Genomic DNA, 24,935 nt, shown 5'->3' on the forward strand with positions numbered 1-24,935 from the left:
TTGTGCTCAACAGGTTTACTCAGACCGGACTCTCAAACGCTCAAGGAAAAGGCACAGATTAAAAGAGACACTGATGACTCTTTTGAACACAGCAAATGGGATTTTGTTTATAAGAAAAAAAAATACTGCTATGAATTGTATGGGCTGAAAAATTCAAATATTCTTCCCTGTTCCTAATTATTGGCCTTCATTAATATGGAATTTAAATTAAATTGTATAAACATATGAAATAAAGTCTCAGGAAGTTTTTCTTTTGTTTCCTCTATGTACAAATCTTAGTATACAATTTTTACTTTTCATTATACATTTACTACACACTCTTTTTCAAACTGTGTGAGAGCAACTGCAAAGTATGTGTTTCAAGAAAATGCTTTGCATTCGGGAAGAATGCACCTGCTTTCTTGGCCAGCAGCGCCAATGAGAATTTAGGAAGAAATGACGGGTCAGGGAGGGTATCCACTCAAATGTAATCATCCTCTACCGGTTCGCCGTTGACATCACAGTAATGGATGAAGATAGCCACCACGCGTTGGAATACACCTTTTTTCATCTGGCGCAGTTCAGAGATCTCTTCTCCTATTGTTTCCATACAGATGTCTGCAGACAATTGTCCTTTCCTACGCGGTGCGTAAATAGTAGCTGTGGAAGGCACATAAGAATAAAAACTAGAATCTTTCCTATAAAGAAATTCACATGTAAATCTGTTTTGCATTAAATGAGATAGATAGTCTTGGAAAACAAAGCAAAGAGAAAAATCTTCCATCGAGCAACCACGTTGAAGGAATATTATTCAAGCAGAGAAGGCATTCTGCCTTCCCCATATTTAAACCTTTTGATAGCTCCAATACTCATTTAATGCCTATGTCCATATGTCTGCATCTGAAGTGAATCTCAGCACATAACAAAGCCTTCCCTCTGAGACTTATCTGACATGCTTTCAAGGTTATCCATTTCAGTGATACCTTAAAATGTTTTATAAACAAGAGCAATTAAGGATAAAGCAAAGGATAAAGGAAAAGTCTTTTCTGTATTTTTTATGCTTTAACATCATGTTTAATCTAATTACTCTTTTAAATCAAATATAAATTTTTTATAATTCAGACTACATACTGAACTACAAGCATTAAGTCTATGAATCAGTTTCAAATAAAATAAAAATAAAAAAGTCAGAGAAGAGTATAGCCAAAAGAGATTTATTCCTCATCCTCTTGAGTGTCATCCCCTTGAGCTGGAGCTAGATAAGAATATCGAAAACGATGTCAATTAAGAATACCTGTAAGGAACGAGATTCCAAGATTTTCCCTAATTAAGTAGTGGAAGAACATGTTTTTCCCTGCTACCAAGCAAGTTTCTCAACTGAGCCCTAGGAACTGCCCACTATAACATTTTCTAAGATAAGCTCCTAAATAGAAAGAGGCATGACTATCCTAAACTCTAATCCGCATCATCTCTGTCCCAGAGTTTTCAAACCCAGTGCTTTCCCCTTTTCTCCCAAGTTTCTGTGAGCCTCACTTCTCTTTGCTGGACTCTCTTCAGCCTACCATAACAACCTTTCATAAAGCAATGCCAGAGGCAGCAGTCCAGCTGAGCTTTCAGTAGTAATGCCAGCAAACTCCACAGAACACGAATTGCTGGGACTACACATCACAATATTAGTTTTGTGTGTTTTAAATGCACTCATTCTTCTGGATATGACAAACCCTTTGGATTTTTAGGCAAAGCACCAGATTGGCTCTCAGATTTTGTCAGTATTAGGGGTCTCCAGCTGGCTGATACACTGTTGTAGTACTATGGCGCTCTCCTCTGCTGGACTCCCTCCCTCATCCAGCTCCCAACACTGCTAGAAGTAGTTATTTATAAACTACCAAAAATAGTATAAGAATTAGAAAACAGGAAAATAAAGGAATGCATTGTTGGCTTGGGACCAAGCAACATGTTAAAATTTCTTTGAACCCATCAAAAAGATTACTCACTTCTCTCATCATCCTCAAAGTCATATCTAGCATAGCTGTTTGGTTCTGCTGTTCTCAGTGACCTCAACCATGGGAAGTCAGTAATCATAGAGTAAGGAGCACCATCCACAATGCCTAGAAGACAGACAGGATGAGGACAGAAAAAGGACAATGTCACTCCTGCAGCATCAGCACCCTTCGTCAAGTAAACTTCACTGATACCACATAGATTGGTTATTCTAACGTAGGAAAAGCACCTCCTCCCTTCAATTCCCCCACTCTGTGCCAAAGGTCCACCACTTCCCTCACAAGAATTATTACTCACGTCTCTTGTAACTTGATGCAAAGTTACTTATCTTAGCAAAAGACTGATCATCAGCTTTCAGCTCTCGATAAACTCACCTTCCAGAGTGTAAATATCTCGTCCCCAAGGGTACTTAGTGTATTTCTTCAGGTCTTCGTCACTTCGTGTAGCCTCAGGGAAGAACTCATATTTAATAAGCTCTCTAGAGAAGAAGGAGGAAGGGATTACAGCCAGTAGCGATAGGAAATGTGAAGGTGGGAGGGAGAAAAACCAAATGGCAAATCCTATTACACAACCTTTCTTTTAATGAGCCTGAACCCATAGAAACACTCCTCCAAGACCCTCACACAAACCCAGTATGCAATCCCTTCCCTTTTGAGAGTAACCACAGAGTGTACAGTTTAGATGAGAAACCAACTAAGCTCCCTTCTAAGCATAGCTTTCTATCTGTAAGGAACAATCAACATAGCTGCAACTAAACAAAACTTCAGAAGTAAATTTTACTCTCTTAGTCATTTTAGTGAAAAACCAGGACAACAAAAACACTGGTTAAAACAGTTAGATGAGAGCCGCTGTATCCAGTTCCCTGCTGCTGGGACTTTTTGTTCCTCAGTACGAAGCTGATATTGATTGCACATCATCTTCCCCAGAAATTAACATTATTTATTGGAGTAAATCAGTCTTTCTCTTTTTTAACAATTTTTTTAAAATTCGAAGACATTCCTCAGCCATCCTGACAACTTCAATGTTGAATTTCATTACTGCTGGATGGATTAGAACTGCAGAATCCTACGGTATTTTTCATATGGTTAGGTCTATTTAAAATACGTTTTGCATTAGATACATGTTGATGTTGAAATTCTACATTGCACCATTCAGAATCCAACCTTCACTAATCAACAAAGCATTTTTTTAAAATTTGGCAAGTCTGCTGCTTGAGTGAAGCTGCAGCTGCTGAATCAGGGTTGAACTACCTTTTCTGTAAAGTTACTGAAGGGCAACTACTCACTGGTTGATATTTGCTATTGTGTCCATCCAGCTCCGAATGCGCACCTTATTGCGGACATTAGGTGGGTTACTGAATTCATGAATTATGCAAATGTGGTACGGATAAGGGCCACTAAATATCTTTTGCTCGAGAGTCAATGTGTCAACCTGTGAAAGGCAGCAAACAAAGACTTGTAACCAAGAGAAACAAAGAGATGTGACTTCAGAGACAAGAGCAGACATCTACCAAATCCCCCAAATTCTACAGGAACATGTCCAGTGAAAAGAAATTTTAACAGCATGCAGGGTCAAATACACTATTAAGCGGAGTAAAACTTTCCTAGTGCAGCTCAGCTAATGAATCTTCTCAGGTAGTGGAATTTGATGGGAAATGTCTATTTTCTGATGAGTTTTGCAACACTAATATGTAACTAAACTTCCACAAAATTACATAATGGTCTAAACTACATTCGTTTTCTCAGAATTTGTCTCTGTCTTGGGGTGAGGGGTTGTTTTTCTGGGGTTTGGGTTTTTTTTTCTCTTACCACTGTCTTCCAGTGATAAGGCAAAAACAGTCTTACCACTGTCCTCTAAGAGCTAAAGCAAGAGGTCTGGTTTCAAAGAAAAGTTGGCTTTTACATCAGATCAGCCTTCCCTTGTTAGTCAGGCAAACTGAATGAGAAAAAGCATTACTTTGCATGAGAGAAGCAGCATCACAGCCTAATACAGAATGCTCTGGTTAGAGCAATAAAGCCAAAAAAACATTCTGGATCTTAAAATAAAGCTTGCTGATTTACTTGTCAAATGACCTCAACAGCTTACTAAATGTCAGTGCTTACACATCTCCTACACATAACCTGGGGGAAGAAAGGGTGGCTCCCAGTATCACAACTGTCTTGCATCACTGTTTAGAATCAAAAGAGGATGCAGCTTTCAGCAAAGTATTATTCAAAACACTAATTGTTGTTACTAAATCTAAGAGGACATAGACTTCAGAAACCTATGCCTACGTCATGCTTCTGCTTATATATAACTACAAGCTGACTTAGTAGCATCTGGGTTCTTAAAGTTACTTTTAGTTATTCAGTCTGGAATGAATTCAATGCATTATGATTTTTTACAGTATCTTCTGATGCAATGAATATTGGACATGGCTAACATCAAGTCTTAAAATTCAGCATCATCCAAGTTCCAGATTCTGCAAGAAAAGCCTTGATGGGATAAAGTTTTAATAAACATGTTTCTCAGAGTTGTGTTATTGCAATATTTACATCTCTTGCATTATTTGAAAAAACACATGAAGCCAAGAGTGGTGAAAGAATACAGGCAGAACTTCAGATCTATTCATGATTAAAGTTGGTTGTGTACCTGCTGCATTGGACGAAGATAAATGATCCTGTTTCTTTCTGGTGGCATCCTAAGAATCTGATCCAGAACCTGATCCATGTTTAACTTCTTGCACTGGGCATAGTCGAACCGATTGACAACTGGTGCATTTTCTACTTTTAAGTGTTTCAATACACGGCACCTTGTAGCTATAAATCAGCAAATGAAATTATTAAAAGAAATACAATACTGGAAAGATCTTAGGAGTCTCCTGTCAGATATTTTCAAACCAACTGTTTCACAAAAACAGGCAAACAAGTAATGTAGGTAACAGACAATTACTGAAGTAGTTTGGATAGCTGGCAACTTAAGTATATCAAAGAAAAAGACTAGCTGTTCATTTCTTCCACATTATGATCAAAGTTTCAATTTGTGAACTTGTAAGTAGAGCCCTTTTAAAACACCACGTCAAATTTAATCTAGCAATAACCTTTTTCTCCCTTTGTTTCCTTTCACAAAGTCCCCTGAAATGGTCTGTGGACTGCCACAATTGAAAACCACTGACTTCAAAATCAGATCAAATGTAGAGTATTGTGGAGCCACACAATGTAAAATAAAAACTTTTTCCTTTCTAGCAACCCTGCTCGTGTAATAAAAATTTAGTTAAAAATTAATATACGTTCTGAGAAGTATTCTGAAATAAAGAAAGAAATAATTTCTTCATTCTCTGCTAAGTAGAGATACCTCATTTTGGAAGAAAACGTGTTATTTAGTGTAGATGTTGCAGAAAACAATAAATGACCCAATGCTTCAATACAGGACTAGTCACACACCCTGGCATGTGAATCTAAGGCAGCTGAAGTGCCATAATTTAAAACAGATTTTTATCATATCAAGGAGGAAAGTATCATCATGTCAGCTAAATAATCTATGGAAACAGAAAGAAATGAGAGAAAACCCAAAGTACTCGGAAGCTCAATTCATCAACTTCCACTTATTGCATTATCACTCTTCAATAAACAACTAATCTTCCTGTCATCTAATTTCATCTGTTGATTTTCAGATACTAATCTTTATTAAACTTGTTATGACTTATAAGGAAAGAGGCATTCAAACTGAGCACCAGTAATATTTTGGTGCTCTAAGCATCAGTCTGATTTGTTGCAAAGCAGCTGATTAATACAAAATAAGCAGTGGACTGTCTTTAATTCTTTCAGAAATTTCTAATAATGCCAGATGGAGGAGGCACACATGACATTAACTACATACCATGTATGAACATCATTTTGGGGCAGTCTTTCAGTACCAAATCTGTTATTCCACAATTGGTCAAGGTGATTCCAACGAGGTTTTTTGATTTCAAAGTCAGTACCTGGTGAAAATTTAAAAAAAAAAAAAAAAATCTATGAGGGGGTAAAAACAAAGAAAAAAAATTAAATAAACTGAATTTTAAAAGATACTGCCAGATCCAGAAGACTATTAACTGGATACTAATCAATATAATACAGTTTCTGTCCACAACAGATATTTGAGATGACTAGGCCACTGATGTCAATGAGAAAAAAAACACTTCCTGCTGATCAACAACATCACAAAACACAAAAGAAACTTCACAAGATTAAAAGAGGACTCATATCAGAAAGCACGATTTCTATCAGAAAACCCAAGTATTATCTGTCAGGAACTTCAAACCCTCTACTACTCAATTTCTATTTTTCAACCAGGATGACAAAAACTGGCAATTCCGGACAGTAACTCTTGTTTAAACACAGCAAGAAGGTATGGCAGAGAATCATGGTTTGAACTTCCTATACCAATGTATTTTACCAGTGCTATCTCGGAGGAAAGCCTCTCACGGAGGGTTGAAAATTATATACAAGCTTTATTTAATCTTCTACGTCTACTGTCAGTGTTACAAAAACAAAGCACGCATCAAGCTCAAGAAACACATAAGCAGAATCACTTCCAATAGCGTAAGCACAGGGAGAATGCAATTAAGAAAGGACCTTTTTGGGTTTTTATCTGAATTTTCAACGTTTTATCACTAAAAATTCTAGCAAAATTTAGCAGCCCAAGGATGAAGCTGACCAATTCTACAAAGACAACTAAACAGAGTTTTAATAAAACAAAGTAAACACATGTAAAGAGAAAAAAGAAGCATTCAGCAAGGGATTCTCAGTTCCAGCAATTTAAGCTGTTCCTTGTAACCACAGATAGTTAAAAAAAGTCAAAATATCACAATACTGTTCTTTCATAAAATGGCATATTATAAGAAGGAAAATCATGCACCCAAAAATATCTTTTACGCTAATCACAAAAGCTGTAATGCATCCTAGTAACCAGAAAAACATCATGGGACACATTCACAAAAGCTATCTTAAATTAGGGAGGCTAAGTTCTTCACTAGACAGAGAGGTGAAAATAAATGCAGGCAGGCTCCTCTACAGCAGAGCTCAGAAGAGAAGCTTAAGTTAGCTGCTCAAAGTCACCCTCTGAAGCAAGCTCATGCAGCTAGAATATGAGCCTTGGGTAAACAGCCCCAATACAGTAAGCCAGACCTTGCGATTTCTCCTTCCATGACTGACCTTCACTGCAGAAGAATTAACTCACGTTATTTATATACTAAGGGAATCTCCAGCCTGTGAAGTACCAGCTCAGTTGCTGTGCGCAGAGGTAATTACATATCCCATGTTTCTTTTAAACAGCAGCAGCCTGTATCATGTCGTTTCAAAAATAAATGCCAGAGAGAAAACTTTTTCCTTGCACATCAAGAAGGACACTGTGGGAAGGCAGGACTTCATGCTGCACTACAGCCACGAGTATCTGACAAACTTCAAGTTTAGTTTCAGCTTACGCTTTGCTCTTCTCAGGCCAGTCAGAGTATCACTGTACCTAATACAGAAACTTCCTATACAAGGTTAAGACCAAAGAGAGCAGCAACATCAGTTATAACTCATCTGGTTCTACACAGACGACAAGTTTGTATAATTCTATCATTCTTCACGAGCATCCCCAGCTGCTAAACTATAGCAGGTGAGGAAAACGACCTTACTTGAACATGATCATCTTCAATAACCGGGTCACTTGTACTTGTGGACTTGTCAGCTGTCCTTTTCCGCTTTGTGGTTTGACGTGGCTTTGGCTTGGCCGCTTCTGGAAACAAAACCAGAAAAACCATTCATCTGTTTATATTTCAGGAGAACAGTAGAGGCATCCCCTAGCTGAAAACATCCAATAAGAACATATATTTCTTACATAAGCAAATGAAAATACCTGTCTGGCTTGAAAATGACTACCTCTCTTTTCCTGGCACAAAAACCACTTTCAGGTTTGTTGCTCCAAACCGTTCACACTAAATAACTTGGCCTGGGTGGTGGGCTGTTTATAGATGAAAACACAGAAATGCTGAACCTACAAGTTCAGCATCACAGAAAGGTGCAGAGCCAAGAAAAGATGATGAATTGTTAGGTTACACTTGGTTCTCTGCAGCAAACAGAACATTCTTGACAAATACAAGAACCAAAATAGCTTTAATGTTTTAAACAGTAGAAATAATCTCAATCTACTTGAAAGTATGCTTTTGATTACTTCACTAAGTTTTTCCTAATATTGCAAAGGATGCCCAGGTATAAAACACTTTGATGTTCCCAAGCTGCTTCTTACTCCATTTCATGCACCAGTGACATCAAACTCCTGCTTGATTTAAAAGATGAGGTTTGGAAAAGAAATTATGATAGATGGCCACCCTTACTTCCTACAGTAAGAAAAAAAATTGCTCTAGAATTAGTTTTCTGTGATTAACAGATCAAAACGAGAAATTGATTTACTAAAATCACTGTTCCTTCGACTTTTTTCTTAAAACATATGGCATGTTCACAAAGAGTCACAATCAAGAGAGAAGTGCAAAATATTAGAGACTATATATGAACTACCCCATGCTATACTACCATTAATATTAAATATCCCTTTTCCTACTTAACATAATCAAATTCCACCAAAACATGTAAACTATTAATTAACATGTGACATTCAGTGGGTCTATGAGCTCCAGAATTCAGGCTACTGCTTTAGGGGATCCACAGGCTGAAAGTATTCAACCTGTGGCACCCATGAACTGTCATCCCCAGGGAATTTTTTTGACAGTTCCTAGAGTACCTACAGACAGTGAAATACTTCCTAGCTGTAATATAGGAAAAACTTCCCGATTTTGCATTGAAGTGCTCAAGGTGCAGCCCAAGGCCAAGAAATCTTTACAGAAGGTTTAACATAACACACATTCTGAAATGTGAAAAGCTCGCTTCACTACAAATGCAAACTAAAAAAACCCATTTATTACAAGAAAAAGTGTGGCTTGCATTTTTACTAAAGTAAAAATCAAAATCACACACCTGAGTCTTCCTTTAGCCACCTACTCTGTGGTGATAATGCTTTTAAATTTGCATTCCTTCTAATATTTGACTTGTTCCACTGTTTAATATGAGTAAATAATTTAATTCTATTATCAAGCAGAGGTTTGTTCCAGGAGCCAAAACCACAATGTCAATTATGCTAGATTAATAGAAAGCAGTTGTATTCAAGGCACATTTTTAGTCTATTTATGGAAAAACATTTCCAACTCTGTAACAAAGCATTTTCAGGTTATACTCTGAGTTGCATATCCTATCCTAGTGAAGAAAAGCACTGTAGCAGCCAGGTAGAAGAAGCCTTGTTGTTTATATATTACATACCGATTTAAGAGATTAAAATGACACATCAAGTCTCATATTCTGCCTCAAGCATCAGCTAATATCTGATGCTTCAAAGACGAAAATAAGTGCATAAAGGCAAACATAATTCTATGGAGCTGGGAAAAGCTCTGGCTGTTAGTAAGCTAAATATAGGAGATACTGAAACATTTTTCTCCATGAGCAGAACAGATCTTTTTCCTGACTAACAACTGAAACATGAAAACAGAGATACTTTCAGATGGGTATCCTAATTTAATACTTACATCTGACTGACTTCACTTCATGTTTTGGTAATGGATGAGGATTCCATGATTTTTGTGGAGTAATTACTAGTCATAATGGAGCAAGGTAAAAAACAGACATTTTAAATTCAATAGCAAGATCATTTTTTCAGTCTGAGATGCATCTAGCTACAGAACAATATCCTAGGTGATTTAGGTTACATTAACAGTGGAATATTAAGATAAACTGGAAAAACACTAGGACATACTGTGTTTGAATCATTCCATATTAACAGAGATACAAATTTGCTATCAATCTTTTCTACCTCCAATGCACACAGTTCAGTAACTAGCACGTTTCATTTTTCAGTTTCATTTTTCTTGCCAGATATTCTCAGCAAAGAATCCTGGATACACGAGGTAATTATAAAGTGTGCAAGGAAAGCAAGTATATTTGGAAGAAACAGCAAGTTCCCCTCTCACATCTATTCTTTTCTCCCAACATTTCTGGCTTCATTCCAGCCCTTCAGGACGCTGTTTTTATTTTATTGTTTTGTTTGTTTTACATGATGTGAAGCATGAACCTATTAACAAAAAGACAATTTTCAACAAGTTTGATCACCATGCCTTATACACTTGGAAGTAGAATCCAATATGCAGGTGCACAAGCTTGGCTCAATTATAATTATGGCTTCCTTTATTGGCTGATAAAGTATCAGTTATTAACTGTTGCCTTCTTGCTAAGATCTGAGCGTACCTGCTGTCTTCTTCCTTTTAAAGGGACAATTTTAATGGGGGAGACAGTCTTATGTTTCAATGAATAACAGCCTTCACAGGAAGAGAGAAGCTGTCAAAAGAAGTTGCATTTGGTTTTCAAATGAGTAAATCAAACAGTGTTTGATATGTATGGATAACAGATACAGAAATACTTGCACGGAGAAAAAAGTCACTAGCACTCTTTCAGATAGATCTACTATTTTACCTAGCTATGGCAGTGAAGTCAGCCATTTGTGTTCCATCAATATTCCGTCCTTTTGACAAACCACTTAGTTTTAAATTATTAACCAATAAACTTCACGTTTAACTTCAGTATTATCTGTGGGTTTTGCTGTTGTTCAATACAGTTGTTCAATACAGTCTCATGCCAGCACAGTAGTTTATCTAAAAATTAACATATGTATATAGGTCATACCTGATTCTGACACCAGGGGGACGTGGGACAGCTTGCTTCTAGCTCTTGTTAGTGGTCGGCGAGGATACTCTTCTTTATACTCCATCTCACAGCTCTTTCTCTGGGACCCCGTGCACTCCTCCTCACTGGCAGGCCCACAGGCACTCCCACTAGTCCTATCACCACTTGTTTCTCCTGGAGGCCCACATTTTGGCAGAGTCCTAAGTGCAAAATCTGACCCACCCCTATTTGGTCCATTCCGGCATGCTCCACTCGTGGATGGGCAATCCCCGTCGCAACACCCACTAGTCCTCTGTTGTGCGTCCTGTGGCTTGTAGCAGGAACATCTGGAACAAACAGAGCTCTCCTCGGTCTCTCTCTCGCTGGAACCTTCACTTTTACAAGGCGAGCAGACACACTGCCTGGATTCATCTCCAATTGCTGGACTGCTGCCAGCAAAGTGGCTATTAGCTGTTTGTGCACAGTCAGGGCTAGGAGAAACACCACTGCAGGAGCTGGATGTTCCCGTTGATCCTGTAGCATTATTGCAACCTGGGTAAGCATCTTTGCTTTTATTCCTTTCAGGCATGTCACTCGCTGCTTTCATGTCTGCTTTAATCTGCTCGCTTGTTACTTGACAACCTTTCTCACAGCTGCTTTCCTCAGTATGGAACTGCTTTGTCTGGCCCACTTGGCTGGCACTGCATCTCTTCCGCAGTGGTGTCTTGCCTTTACCGCTCACTGGAAGGGTCAAGCGAGAGCAAACAATGAGACAACCTCATACACAGTTTAAATAAATGCGAAGTGCTACTCTGTCAGAGACTATGTAAAACAGAAGGAAGCCTAGAAGCCAATGACAAATCTTGTCAGGACCATGCTGTTATTCGCATGTTACGAGAATGATTAATATTTCTAGCAGTTGCTGAATCTCTATAAAGTCTTGCAGCTATTTTTGTAGTGATGTGCTGGAGCGTTTGTCAGTAAATGAGATACATATTTGCCAGACAGGCTAATATTTTCACAAAGCAGCTAACTGGTTAAAAAGGGCAAAGCACAAAAACATTAAAAACACACAGATAATAAGCTTCTGTTTTCTTAAACATGAGGAATGAATCTGAGGAATTAAGTAGTAACATAGCTAGGACTAAATTTTATGGTTTCAATAGCAATCCTTAGCTCCCCCTCCTGGGTATGGAAAGTGGTGTCAGTAAGCAACAGCAGTCTCAGTTTACAGATCAATAAAAAACCATCGCAAATAGTGTACAAATCACAATTGGAACGTAAAGTCTATTGTCTTAAACCTCTCAGCTAATTACACTAAATCAAGCCCAAAACACCACTATCAGCACTACAAAAGTTTATGCAAATTGTCTCCAAACACAGGTTATTTCGACCCTCAAATCAAAACTGACATCTGCACTATAAGCACAGCACTCTGCAGATTTCCAAGTTGAAACTACCAGTCTTGTTGAAACATACTAAAATAGCAGGGGAGCTGACGTGTAGGGAGTGTGCTACTTACAACAGGAAGATACTTGATCCACTGTAGCTTTGACATGTCCCAGGCTTTGCAGAAATTAAACCAGTACTAGACCAGTACATTTCTCAGTCCTCACAACGCAGAATTTTTACGTTAACTGCTTAGCCTTAAGGCTAATTCCTTAAGGCTTAATACCATATGCACTTCATCTGTCAGTTACTTATATATTACAATTCGACTTCAACTTCCTCCTTTCTTGTGTATGTATGAAACTACTTCACTTAGAATACAACTACAGGAAATAGCATGTCATCTCTGTCGCTGGAAAAGCCGTACGTCATATGGCATTGGACCCAGTAGTGAGTGCCAGAGATGTGTGGCTTACAGCTGTAAACTCAACAGGGAATGTCCTTTTCTATGCCTCTCTATAATTGCCATACTACCAGGAAGTTCTAGGCCTCTGACTCTGAATGAGTCATCATAATACATACACTACTTATAATAAATATACACATACACACATGCTTTAATAGTAAGTGTTGTTCAGAAGTGAAGAAGACAGTACTGAACATCACCCTGAGAATTCTAACCTCCAAAGCTCCCATCAAAGTAAAGCTGATCATAAAGTGTCCCCTTCAAGACACTCTCACCGGGCTTCCATGAACCAAAAAAATGGCTCCAACTCTCATGTTTTTGCCCCAATGGTCACAATTTGATTTCAGCAGCAATGCTTTGACGGATGAATCATACAGGCAACATAGCTGCAAATTTCGTTTCACAGACATGTTAAATTGTGTGCACTGCATGTTTCTGCATGCAAAGCAGTGCAGCACCACTATTTCTGTGTTTCTGTACAGCGATTGTGTATTTGGAACTCAGACAGATGTCTCCTTACACCTCCATTCTAGATCTGTAACAGGAACAAAAGAGTAGGGGGCAAACAAATGAGCATGCCTTTTACAAAGCTAGAAATAAAACTGAACAAGATGGAAAGACCGAAGCTTAAGAATAAATTTTGCTTAGCAATGCCCAGGAACCCATCTATTCCACACCTGAAGGTTCTCTGGTTTCCACTGAATCTCTGCTTTTCTCTTCTCCATCTGAGTAATTCTGTGCAATGCTGTTAGAGATGCAGGCTCTTGAAGTCCCAATGCTTTCTTCCTCATCCTCACTGTCCGAATCATGGACAGTAATAGGTGCTGCTTTTACAACAGGCTGAATGCCGCTTGGTCCTGAAAACAGTAGAAGAATGCCAACAGTTCATGTAAAAATAAGCCAAGCATGGATTGATGGGCTGAAGAAATTTTAGAACTGTTTGAAAAAAATTACAAAGACATGAATTTGGTTCAATTTAACCACCCATTCTGTGGCTTCCTCATTAAAATCCAAATACAAGAGCAGCAAAACACTGCATTTCAGCATTAAAGCATTCTAGTTTAGAAGGGGGAGTGTGTCCCAGTGTAAGACAAAACAGGTTTTCTGTAATGCTTCTCTGCTTCAGGACAGCTTAAATGCTCTTCCACAGCAGTACAAGTAACTGCATAACTATGTATTATAATCAGTCCCTGAAACCTCCACCACAAAGACAGCAATGTCGGTCAGAACATCTGCAATTATCCTTCTAAATCCCACCAGCAGAAGTGGGAAGGAGAAGCATGAATTATCAAGCTTCAGTATAAATGTGCTTTGTTAGTTACCTCTCTTGGCTACTAACCGAAGGCATTAGCCAGTCACAGTGACTTATCTGCCTGTCAATAACACAAGAAATGAACATGAAATTAAATAACATTTTCAGGAGTTATCTTGAATAAGTGAACAGATCCAGCTTCACGTTGTTGGCATATTTAGCAGAAAATTAAGTTGTCCAGCAAATAGTGGCTATAAAAGAAATCAAGACTGCCTTATGTCACTAATGTGTGTCATTAATGATGTCACTAACACAAATTAACACTGGAACAAGTTGTTTTGGCTTGAAAAAAAAAAGGCAAAAAAAGAATCCACATGCTGCAGTGAAACAAGTAAGGCCATTAACACCAACACTGTAACGTGACAAGCTCACTCAGGCCTTCCAAGTCTTTTATTATACTGGGCACAAAAATAAGGCTTTAAGATCAAAATATTCTACTCCACACGCAAAAGAATACTGGGGACAGACTTTAAAACAGAATAAATTTCTTCACAGCAGTAAGCTGTCCAAACACACCAGACAACCCAGCTGAAGAAAATCATCAAAAAACAGACTTATACTGAAAAATTTAATCCCACAAGAAAGGGATACCAGAAGGTAATTTCTTTCCCAAACCAGAGTTACCTGCTTGCTCTTCGTCAACCTCCATAGGAACAACAGCCTGGCTGCGAGCCGGGAGCTCATTCTGGCCCTGCCCAGCAGCCATCTCTTCTTCCTGTGCCACCTCCTCCATCTCATTCAGTGCTGAAAAGGTTAAGACAATGTCAAGAAAAGGAAACAGAAAGAACAGAGCCCAAAAGCATAGGAGGAATGCAACAGGCACCCACAGAGAGGCAGAGAATCCTCAAGAAATAAGGAAGAGCTGCCTTGATTCCTTCAGTGAGTCTTCTAGGTTGCACAAAGCCTCTCAGATTTGTTCTACATCTCTTTAGCCAAGGCCCCAGCCTAACTTTTGGGGTTTACTTCTCCCAAACTTTCCACTCCTCCTCAGAAGTCTTGTTCTACTGCAGTGAGCAGCATAACCAGGATAACAAGGCCAAAGGAACCCAGAAAACATGTTGCACTCTCACAGATGAGTATCCCACTGAAACTCTACATTGCTGTCATCTGTACTGACATGCGTAATTGAATGTAATGTGCCTGTAACAGCTATGAGATACAATACAAAGATAGCACGCAGGTGTCAGAGATGTGCAGGCAGCCCTCAGAAAAGATTAAAGTTACATACCAGGGTCGGAAAGAGCAACAAGCTTTCAGCATATATTCATATCTTCTCTACGACCCTACATGAGTGGCAATGCAAATAAAATCACTCCCTACAAAGGTTCACAAAGATCAGAAATTACCCTCAGCTGCAATCTGCTGCTCTTCAGCTGGACCATCTTGCTGCAGCTCATTCTCCTCATTCTGGTCATTTGGGTGTTGGTTATTGTTGTGGTGGATGTTTGGATTATTGTTATTCTGGTGGTTATTGTTGTTGTCATTGTCATTGTTGGAGTTCTGATTGCTGACTAGGGCAGATGAGACACCAATTCCTGTGCCTGCACTTAGGCCCACACGAGCACAGCCCTGAACCAAAGAGCAACTATTAAGATTTGAAAACACGGACACATTATCTTGACAACATATCCTAATGCCAACAGAAAAAGCATTGTCAGTAGTATCCAGGATCGCAGAACAAAATGCATGTGAAGAACTGGGAAACTGCCCCTAATTCTTCCTTAGGCTACACATTGCAGAGGTCCATCTTAACTTTGGCAACCCAGAAAACCTACACTCTGTTAAACTCCTAATGGAAGGGAACTCCACAAAGCATATAATCTTACTTTATTAAATTGTATTTCATTTACTATGAGATCATATTACATCAATACAAATAGCAGATTATATAGTCTTCCCAGAACACTGTAGCCTCAAGACAGAATTAACTATCAAAGAAAACAGTTTTTTACATAGGCAGTTTTCATTATGCTACAACAGCTGTTACAAAGATTTGTGTTAGGGTGTGGGAGAGGGGACGACATGAAGAAATAAAATTCCTAAGCTTTGAAAGCATTCCAACAGGGGAGCAGTACCACCATTTCACCCACTACAAAACCACAAAAACACCCTTAGCATTATAAACAGATCCCTAAGAGTGGGAAAAAAAAGTCATACAAAAAGCAGCAGCAAAACGAAGCAGCAGCAGAGACCTCAGCAGAAACACAGAATCAATGTGAGTCTTGTTTCCTGGTCACATATTCATACTTGCCACTGCTCCCATCCGCAGAAAAAGCATCATTCTCCCTAACATATCATGACAATAGCAACTGCAAACCAAAGTAATTTATTTACCGAGCTGTTTAATTAATTACAGCTTTTAAACAATGCATAACAGCTGGCAACAATAAAAAGCAAAACCATTCCCTGGAAGACTCACCTTAGGAGGTTCACGGAACATCTGGTCTAGGGAAATAAATTCTAAGCTTGGCAATAACTCAATGAACTGACTAAAAGAATCAAGCTTTATTGCATGGCATCGCACCAGGGTGAGGTCAACCAGTCGGGTCCACCTTGAATGATCTGCGGAAGAGAAGAGATGCATTTCCTGAAGGATTCCTATCTCACTTATTTTTCATTATACCCTTTTCAGATTTCAGATTTCAGAGTAGGCACCTTCTTTATCCCCATTCTGACTGTTACCAGCACCATTATGGCTCCAAACCAAGTATCATCTACTGAAATTACTAAGAATTAGAACAAGCAGTATCATGAGCAGAAAAATTCTGTTCTAACATCACAGCAATTCATATATCTCTAAAATTTCAAAGGTGTGCAATACCTGTGATCCAATTATTTGGGTTATGTAGATGTGGGCAGTTGTAAATGACCAGATACTTGATGCAAGAAAAAACTTCATTTACAGCTTTCATACCAATATCTGTAATAATTCCCGGATTTTCAACCACATCAGCCAAGCCATACTTCACCAAGTCTCCGTTCGTCATTTTACCTATGAAAAAGATAGCAACAAACACAGCAGTATATTTCTGAAACTTGCCTTTTATAGCATGATTTCTAACTCCCTATTTTAGTCCAAAACGCTGAGACTTCCCCAATTTCAGTAAGAATTTCAGGAACTGAAGAAAAACATATTTGGCTGTATGAGATCAGCAGCCTCAATATGGGTATGTTAATAATCTTTTTAATCACTCTTAGAAAAGGATTGAAAACATATCACTGATGTAATCCTTATATTTGTCAAATAATTTATGTATATTAAAAATGTCATACACTGTAGTAAAAACTCATCAACGTATCCTAGATGAAGAGTTTCAAACTGTGGAAATTCCAGTTCAGCCATCTTCAGAGCAGAAAACACACCATCTTTGGTCAAGGAAGGCTGGATCCGCACTTCATGCAACCTGAATGCAATTAAGAATTGTTCCTATTAAAAGGCATACCAAAACACAATTGCCATAGAAACCACTCAAGAAGATGCCCTCCCATAATAAAATGAAAATATTCTTTCAACAATGGCAGGATTAAGAGGATATTTGTTCTATCTCTATGGCAGTATTTGGCAGTTACATAGCAATATAGCTGTGAGACTAACAGCACCACACTTTTCAGATACAGGTCTAAGAAGAAGGCTTATGACACAAAGTGATTCAGAAACAGACGTTACTCCAGTTTCTCAACCATGGAATACTCCTGTTATGTAAAGTTTAAATGTTTATTCCTTTAATTTTTGAAGGCTGTTCTGCTTCTTTGACATTCTTGGACTTCCGTAGTAAGACACTTACTCTGAAAAAGGAGAAGGGGGAAAAGGTAGATCTAAAGGGCCATACCTTCGTGCAGCAGTTATGATGAGGTAGCCAAGATCCACTTCAAGGGCATTCTTGCAAGCTCCCAGAACTATAGTGTGCAAATTCCTAAAACCACCTGACAAATAAAAAACATCCTTTCACTTCAGTCACAGATCACAACCTTAAGCCTTATACATTTCCATCAGTGTTGACTTGGCAAGTGAACGAACAAAACACATCTTTTTTAGCAAATCAAGAAAGCACCTATTTGCAGCCAACTCCCGTCCAGTCCTGCTAGTGCTACTCACTAACAAATGTAACTGGAAGGTTAGCTTATCAGTCAAGAGTTAATTGCAGTTGAAAGATCAAAACAATCTCAATGCAGAGCTATATTTAGCACCATAACCATAGTTCCAACTTAATACCTTTAAAATAATAATCAAGAAGGGATAAGGAACAGATAAAAATGATGAGCTTCCCATGCCTCCAGTATTTGCTAATATTTTTATTTGGGTTTTTTGCTCATTTTATGTGTGATGGATAAGAAGTTTCATACCTGATCTCCAGCTATCTTCTACCACATGTTGGATAAGTCCTCCAAGAAATGGAACACGAACCAGTTCTAAATGCTCCAGATTTCGAGCAGAAGCTAGGCCTGTCACTAGGGGAACATACTTCAAAGAATTTATGGGTCCTACACAGAACAAACCAATACAGACAAAAAGGTTGTTCAATTAACAACTTTGAATGTATCTCGTTAAAGAATTAAAAAATGTCCACATGTATCCATCTAGGTCAAGAAGTCAACAGAACTACATAGCACCAAATAATGTACAGGAGAGGGATACATTTCTATCCAACACCATGAATTAAATGCTAATTGTTTTCAGAATCTTGTATTTTAAGATTTCCATTTACAGTTGTTGCCTATGCAGCTTTAACAGAATTAGTATATTTCCTGCATGCTAAAACATCCCCTCCGTATGTGAATCCCTCTTACCGGCACAGTTCCTCATGACAAAAGTGCGTAAGCTGATACAAAGGAAATCTTTAAAAGGCTGTGGTTTGGTGAGTCTCACCCACTTCAAATAAAGGTGCCTCAGCATTGGAATACAAGGAATCTCAGGGACATTCACCCCTAATAATACATAAAAAAACCAAATATTTTAAACAAGTCTGTAAACCATAAACTCTAGGAAAAATTTATTTGGATTAACATTCTGGATTTAAAAAAGAAGTCTTCTTTGCTACATGGCATGTGAGAAAAGATGTAAACATTTTAAACACAAGTTCTCCACCTCAGTTTGTCAACACAGTTTTTTAGAATTTGCCTTTGGACCTCCTATCATATATATAGCAACGATATTTCAAAAACACCACATGCCAAATTCCCTCTCTTAAAAATAATTACAATCTTGCAGAGTTTCAAAGCCTTTAAATTCACCTGTGTTGAAGTCAACTACTTCCCCATTACCACACTTACCGACTAAGTGCAAAGTCTGAATTTTAGCTCCTATAGGAATTTTCAGCTTGTTCTCAGGAGGAATTGGAAAAGCACCATTACGATTACGAAACTTCCCTAAAATGTGAACTTGTGGCATGTATGTCCAAATAGCTTCCACCAGCTCTAAATGAGAGGTCTCAACACCCTGGAAAAGGAAGCAAAGCAAATGCTTTAACACCAGTTCAAGCAACAATATCCTCCAACCTTCTCAATAACACACTATACATAATGCCATATGTTATTTCACTTTGAATTTGTAGCAAGACTTGTCTTTTAAAGGCAGAGAGATCAGAGTTTTAATTAATTTCTGGACTTGAGAGCACCTGTGATTCCCACTGGTGCAACTAAAAATAGTACTCGTGGAAATATGGTCACAATTAACTGCTACACTATCAGCCAGATCTGAATACAAAGCCTAGGCCTGAACATGAAGCCCTGTAAGCAATGAGTCCCTGCCACATTTCTTCTGCTCTGTTAACATGCACCATCACAGCTGCTGATGTAGGTTCTCTCTCAAGTGTAACCACTCACCAGCAGATTTGGACAGGCCTGCAAAGCCTCTAAAACTCCAGGAATGCTGAAAGCTTCATGGCCACGGACTCTGCGTCTTTCAAGATACCTGGGATGAAGACCATAAAGTTGTTCAATGTCTGGCATCTTCCTCAGCAGCGTTAGGAAACTGGAATCAGTGAAACCTAAGATGACAACAACAGATTTGGTATTTGTGTGACGGGGGGGACACCTAGCTGTAAAGGGAAAGCCAAATACATGTTCTCTTTATATGGCAGTATAAATTCTACAGTGTCAAAAGACGTGCTCTGTGAAGCAATAGCTTGCCTTGTATCTCTGGATTCTAGAAAATCATGACCTACACACTCTTCTGCCTTGAACTTTGCAGGCTTGCTATAGGTTTCCTTCAGTGGAGTTTCATGGCTACAGGATTAACTATACTTTCTCCCTTCTGCAGACTGCAGAAGCACCTCTGCAGACTGCCAGGCTTTGTGTCCCTACCTTTCCTAGAATTCCATTTATCAACCACGTGGTTCAAAAACGCCCAGCTGGATCAGTTATATGCAGTACATCCCTATTCACCACAGCTCACAATTCTCAAAGAAATACGACAGTCTCTAAAACCAAAGGCTTGTTTTATTCCAACATAAGACAACACGTAAAAAGGATTTTAAACTAGTATGTTACCTGTATTTACATCTATCTTAGGGTAGGTCTAACCTGATATCAGTCCTAATAAATCTAACTTTGCAGATCCTCTGACTTTTAAAATTCATTCACTTTAGCTCTCTTCCCACAGCAAATCCCAGTAGTGTAATTTAAATCCAACAGAAATCCTAATACTCACGGGGTTGACCTAGGTTGCCAAATTTATCTATTGATCTGAAGATGGCTTGAGGTGTGACATCAAAACTTATTTATTCTTACATTGTTAAGTGTTGGCAGATGAGTTGCTCTCTCATTCCATTGTATTTTTTCCTGCCTGCATGCAAACAGCCTCTTCTTGGATTAACCCTTGGATTAACTCCCTTACAATAATCAGACAAACACAAATTGTATTTACAGATTGCTACAGTGAATCCCCATTTCTGCTACAGTAATATCCAATATATATACACACACACACAGAGAAAAATATTCCAAACCACATACTCAAGGAAGCCACCCAAATCTCACAAAAGCCAAAAGGAATTAAACATCTAACTCCTCCTACCGCTTTTGAAAATTTACCCTGCATGTGTCGTTATAAATACCAGGATAGCACAGGCAATTGTGCTCAATACCACTTTAATGCCATATCTTGAGCGAGTGCAGTACTCACCAGTGGGCATGTATTCCCACCAACGGCCTGCACATAGATCCACAACCTTCACTACTCGCAGATAAAGAGTGACTGCTTCCTTCAGCTTCCTGGACAGGCATTCCATGCACATGATATCCTGCAAGGGAAGGTACCTTTGGGAGAGGAAAAAACACTCCTCTGGTTTATCAAAGGTGGATCCTTTTTGACTTTTTACAAACTAAAGAACATCCAAAGCATTACTACACAAATTCATATATTTCTAACACCTAATAACATTAATTCAACAGAATTTTCAGACTGTACTCTAATAAAGTCTGAAATTTTGCTAAGCAGAATGACTCACCAATTTTTGACACTGAATATATGATATTTAAGGTACAAATATAATATTTAAATGGAGAGATTATTTAGTTCTCTAATGAATACTGCTGACCAAACCATTTGCCACAATAGTTTCTACGTGGGTACTTTCATTTTCTAGTACGTACTAGAATGCTCAATTTGCAAACGTTTTGGAGAGCTCCTGTTTTTAAAGAACTTGACAGGAAGACATTATATTTTGAATATAATAGGCACGAGTTAATATCTTGGAGAAGGGTTGTGATGTAGGGAAGACTGTACACTCATCCAAGTTCCCTTCTGCACACTATGAAGCAGATGCAACATTTTCAAACCATGCACCTCAGCTATGTAATACCTGAGATACATTTCTGCACCAAAATCAACATTTAAACACTTGTTACCCCACACTGGTGAATAGAATTAAATCACTCACTCACTTCTACCATTCGTGACGTTTTCAAAGAGTCCAAATGAATTCTGGGACTGAAAAAAAAAATCTCACCCCTTTTTACCCAGTTTTTATCCACCAGTTCACTCGTAGTACATCTATACTGTCTGAATACTATGTGACACAAGCCTCAAGGCAAGTAAGATTGGTAAAAAAATAGAAAACAATATAATAATAATAAATTGACTGCTGACAAGCCGCTCACCTAAAGATGTGGCAAAGCACTTCATGAGAAAGCTGGTTCATGTAATCTTTTGGCTCATCAGCTTTGGTAGACTCGGAGCCTTCCCTGTTCACTGAGCATGGTTTTACATTTTTCCGCCGGGGACCCATATTTGCAATGATTTCTGATTAAAGGAAATGATCACAGTGTTACACAAATTCAGTGCGACTGAAAGAGAAAAGGGACAGAGAGTAAAGGAGGACACACCAGTTAAGCTTCATTTACTGAAAAAAACAGCAAAATCTGCCAACAAAGATAAGCTCCAATACAGCTGAATTGAGTTAACTAAGACATCAAAAAATTCTTCCAACAACTTACAATGTGCCTCACACGTGAGGTCTCGGACATAACCTGACTATTATAAGATAAACTAGAAAGTCCCTTGGAGCTAAGGGACACTGACAAAGAGGAAAATCACCACAGATTTAATCAATTCTTTTGCACGAATAAAATGTCTTCAGAGATACCATCCACACACTAGTTGATCAAGACAAATCACAAGAGAGATGTGCGGAGACTAGAGGTAACCAAGCAAATACCAACTAGACATCTTCCAGTGAAACAGAAAGCCTGAAGCCTCTGTCTAGCAGAAAAATAAAGAACTTTCCTTTTAGAAAAAACAGCCTCCCCAAAAATGCCCTATTAAAGGTCCTCAAACTAGCTCTTCTTAGAGGTTAGAATACCAAATAAAATATTTAGGTTGCTTAATTAAAGATCAAAACCCATGCCCCAGCAGCAATGTGCAGAATATCCTCTTCTCTTTCCCTTTACTGAATTAATGTGTTCATGTCTACATTGCTCCTACAGCACATATACAGGCACTGAAGGACTGAAATAGCAACATTTCATTTAAAAACATACAAATTGATTCCAAGAAGTAACAAATAAGTAAATAAAATAAATATGAACTCAATATTAACATTAGAATAACTTAGTTAACACCTCATGCTGTTGAAAGGCATGAGAAATGTCTGTTCACTACTGGTATTTAGCTGAGGAATGCTTTCTGGTAAGCAGGGTAACTCAGTAAACCTGTTTAACAGGTTGAATACCAAAATTCAGTGGATGAGGAGAAACAGCTTTAAAAAAAGACAGATTTTGGAAAACTAATCACAGATGCATCTGGTATGGCATTCACCGTGATGTAAATACACCACTGTGTTTGCTTCACATGTGGAAGTGGCAACTAAGAAAAACAAGGTACCTCACCAAAATGAATAAGAAAAATTTTGCCTTCTCCAACACAAAAGATTTATATGCTGGCATAAAATTTTAACTATCGATAGCTTCACGGTGATCAAATTATTGAAAAACATGTGCTTTCACACATTCTTATGCAGTTCAAATTAACAGCTATATGTTATCATAATCAATTTTATTTAAAAATTGTGATATTAAAATAACTAAACTAGCACCCTGTACCTGTGAGTAACATGACACACATCTCTGCTCCTTTGGATTGGCTGGGAAATCTCCAGCCAAAGTTAGACGCTGAGTTTGTCGCCTGTATGCATATTACCCTTCTTTTTGGTGCCCACCAGAAGGGTTTAGTATGTTCGTAATACTGCATTGTAATTTTGTTTAACTTCACAAAGCCCAAAATTGACTTCAAACCTCTTATGAGATTGGATTCTGATGAAAACAAGTATTACACGGACTCCCAGTGAATGTCACCTGATGACTCAATTCGAACAGAGAGCAGGGTACAAAAAAATGCTAGACTGGTGCAGACACATGATGGAGTACCATACAGCGGTATTTAAAGGATGGCATTGAAAGGACTACGATACAAGGCAAGAGAAACACAGATATAAACAAACAGACCAGCATATCAGGAAAAGGTCTGAAAGAATCCTGTAAAATTTAAATGCAACAAGCACAACCTGCCCTCTGAGTTTGGGCTGTAGTTTAGTTTGGCCTCTGCCATTAAGTAAAGGGGAAAAAGAATGACCTAGTCTCTTATGAGGCAGCAGATTCTGCAAAATACATTCTCTTCCTGATACTGTTTTGAGCTAATGCGTGCAGCTTTAACATCTCATTCTACATTAGGAAGGTGACTCCATTTGCCAAAAAAAAACCAAACAAACAACAAACCACACCAAAAAAAAACCCCAACACAATCAAAACCAAACAAACCCCCACCAAAACCCACCTTTTCACATATTTAAGAAAACTGATAAAACAGAGTTTTGCTCTCCCCAGCTCAATAAATTCAGGCGTCTTTGTAGGACACAACAGCTTGATGTGTTACCTTCTCGGTCAGAAACTACTATAAGCAGTAGTTTAAAAAGCAGCTTAAAAAAGGCCCAGGGAGACCCGCGCGGCCCGCTTCAGAGAAAAACGTAGGGAACAGAGCTAGGGACGGCCTGGCAAGGGCTGGTTTAAGAGGGGTGTTTCCTTAAGAGAAGAAGAAAAAAAAACCCACAACAACAAAAAACAAAACACCAAACCAAAAAAAGAACATGTTTATTTTTGCTTGGACAAGCGATACGACAGCAGCAGGTCTCCCCAGGGCCAGCCCGGGGGCGCCGTGCCCTCAAGCCCGGGTGGGGGCGGGGGACGCCCCTCCAGAGAAGCCCTAGGGCCGCCCCCTCTCCCGCGACGGAGGGAGGACAGCAGCCTTCCTCAGGGCTTGTCACACCGGGGAACAGCCCTCACCGGCCCCGGGCTGGGCCGCCCCGAGGCGCCGGTGCCGGGCGGCAACAGCCCCGGCCAGCGACGGGGGACAGCAGCGCCACTCCGGGCCCACCCGCCGCGAGAGGAGGGGCGGCAGCTCACCGCGGTTCGGTTCGGCTCGCCCCGCCAGCCCAGCCCAGCCCAGCCCAGCCCAGCCCAGCCGCCCCTTACCTGCCCCTCTGCCGCCCGGTATTGTGGCCGCGGGGGGAGCGCTCACCCCGGCAGCCGCTTCCGGCGCCTCCCCTTCCGCCAGCGCTACCACGCTTCCGCTACAGCTTCCGGCGCC

General features: G+C 39.1%; 1 protein-coding gene across 7 annotated transcripts; it reads right to left on the reverse strand.

The window, feature by feature from the left end:
• FBXO38 (F-box protein 38) lies at positions 1-24,930 on the reverse strand. Of its 7 annotated transcripts, none has more exons than XM_075102066.1 (22): positions 24,821-24,930; positions 21,956-22,097; positions 20,979-21,096; positions 19,679-19,766; positions 19,127-19,292; positions 18,644-18,781; positions 18,200-18,337; positions 17,686-17,779; positions 17,129-17,259; positions 16,677-16,847; positions 16,275-16,417; positions 15,202-15,424; positions 14,480-14,599; positions 13,221-13,400; positions 10,710-11,429; positions 7,622-7,722; positions 5,839-5,941; positions 4,612-4,778; positions 3,266-3,411; positions 2,355-2,458; positions 1,974-2,087; positions 1-639 (listed from the first exon to the last, which is right to left on the reverse strand). In XM_075102066.1, the coding sequence occupies exons 2-22, from the start codon at positions 21,978-21,980 to the stop codon at positions 461-463; spliced, it is 3,369 nt and encodes a 1,122-aa protein (XP_074958167.1). In that variant the 5' UTR covers positions 21,981-22,097; positions 24,821-24,930; the 3' UTR covers positions 1-460. The 7 variants fall into 7 exon arrangements, with proteins under 7 accessions (XP_074958167.1, XP_074958164.1, XP_074958168.1 ...); XM_075102063.1 differs by having other exon boundaries at positions 19,679-19,842; positions 20,979-21,112; positions 24,821-24,924; XM_075102067.1 differs by having other exon boundaries at positions 20,979-21,112; positions 24,821-24,888.
• Between the last annotated feature and the right edge of the window lie 5 nt (positions 24,931-24,935).

This window comes from Phalacrocorax aristotelis, chromosome 8 (assembly GCF_949628215.1).
Source record: "Phalacrocorax aristotelis chromosome 8, bGulAri2.1, whole genome shotgun sequence".
Lineage (NCBI taxonomy): Eukaryota > Metazoa > Chordata > Aves > Suliformes > Phalacrocoracidae > Phalacrocorax > Phalacrocorax aristotelis.

Coding starts and splice junctions, on each gene's coding strand:
- FBXO38 (XM_075102063.1), bottom strand. CDS start 22,083: ATGGGTCCCCGGCGGAAAAATGTAAAACCATGCTCAGTGAACAGGGAA. Junction 19,843..20,978: donor GTGGGAATACATGCCCACTG/GTGAGTACTGCA, acceptor TTGTCATCTTAG/GTTTCACTGATTCCAGTTTC. Junction 3,412..4,611: donor ATCTTCGTCCAATGCAGCAG/GTACACAACCAA, acceptor TGCCTTTCACAG/GTTGACACATTGACTCTCGA.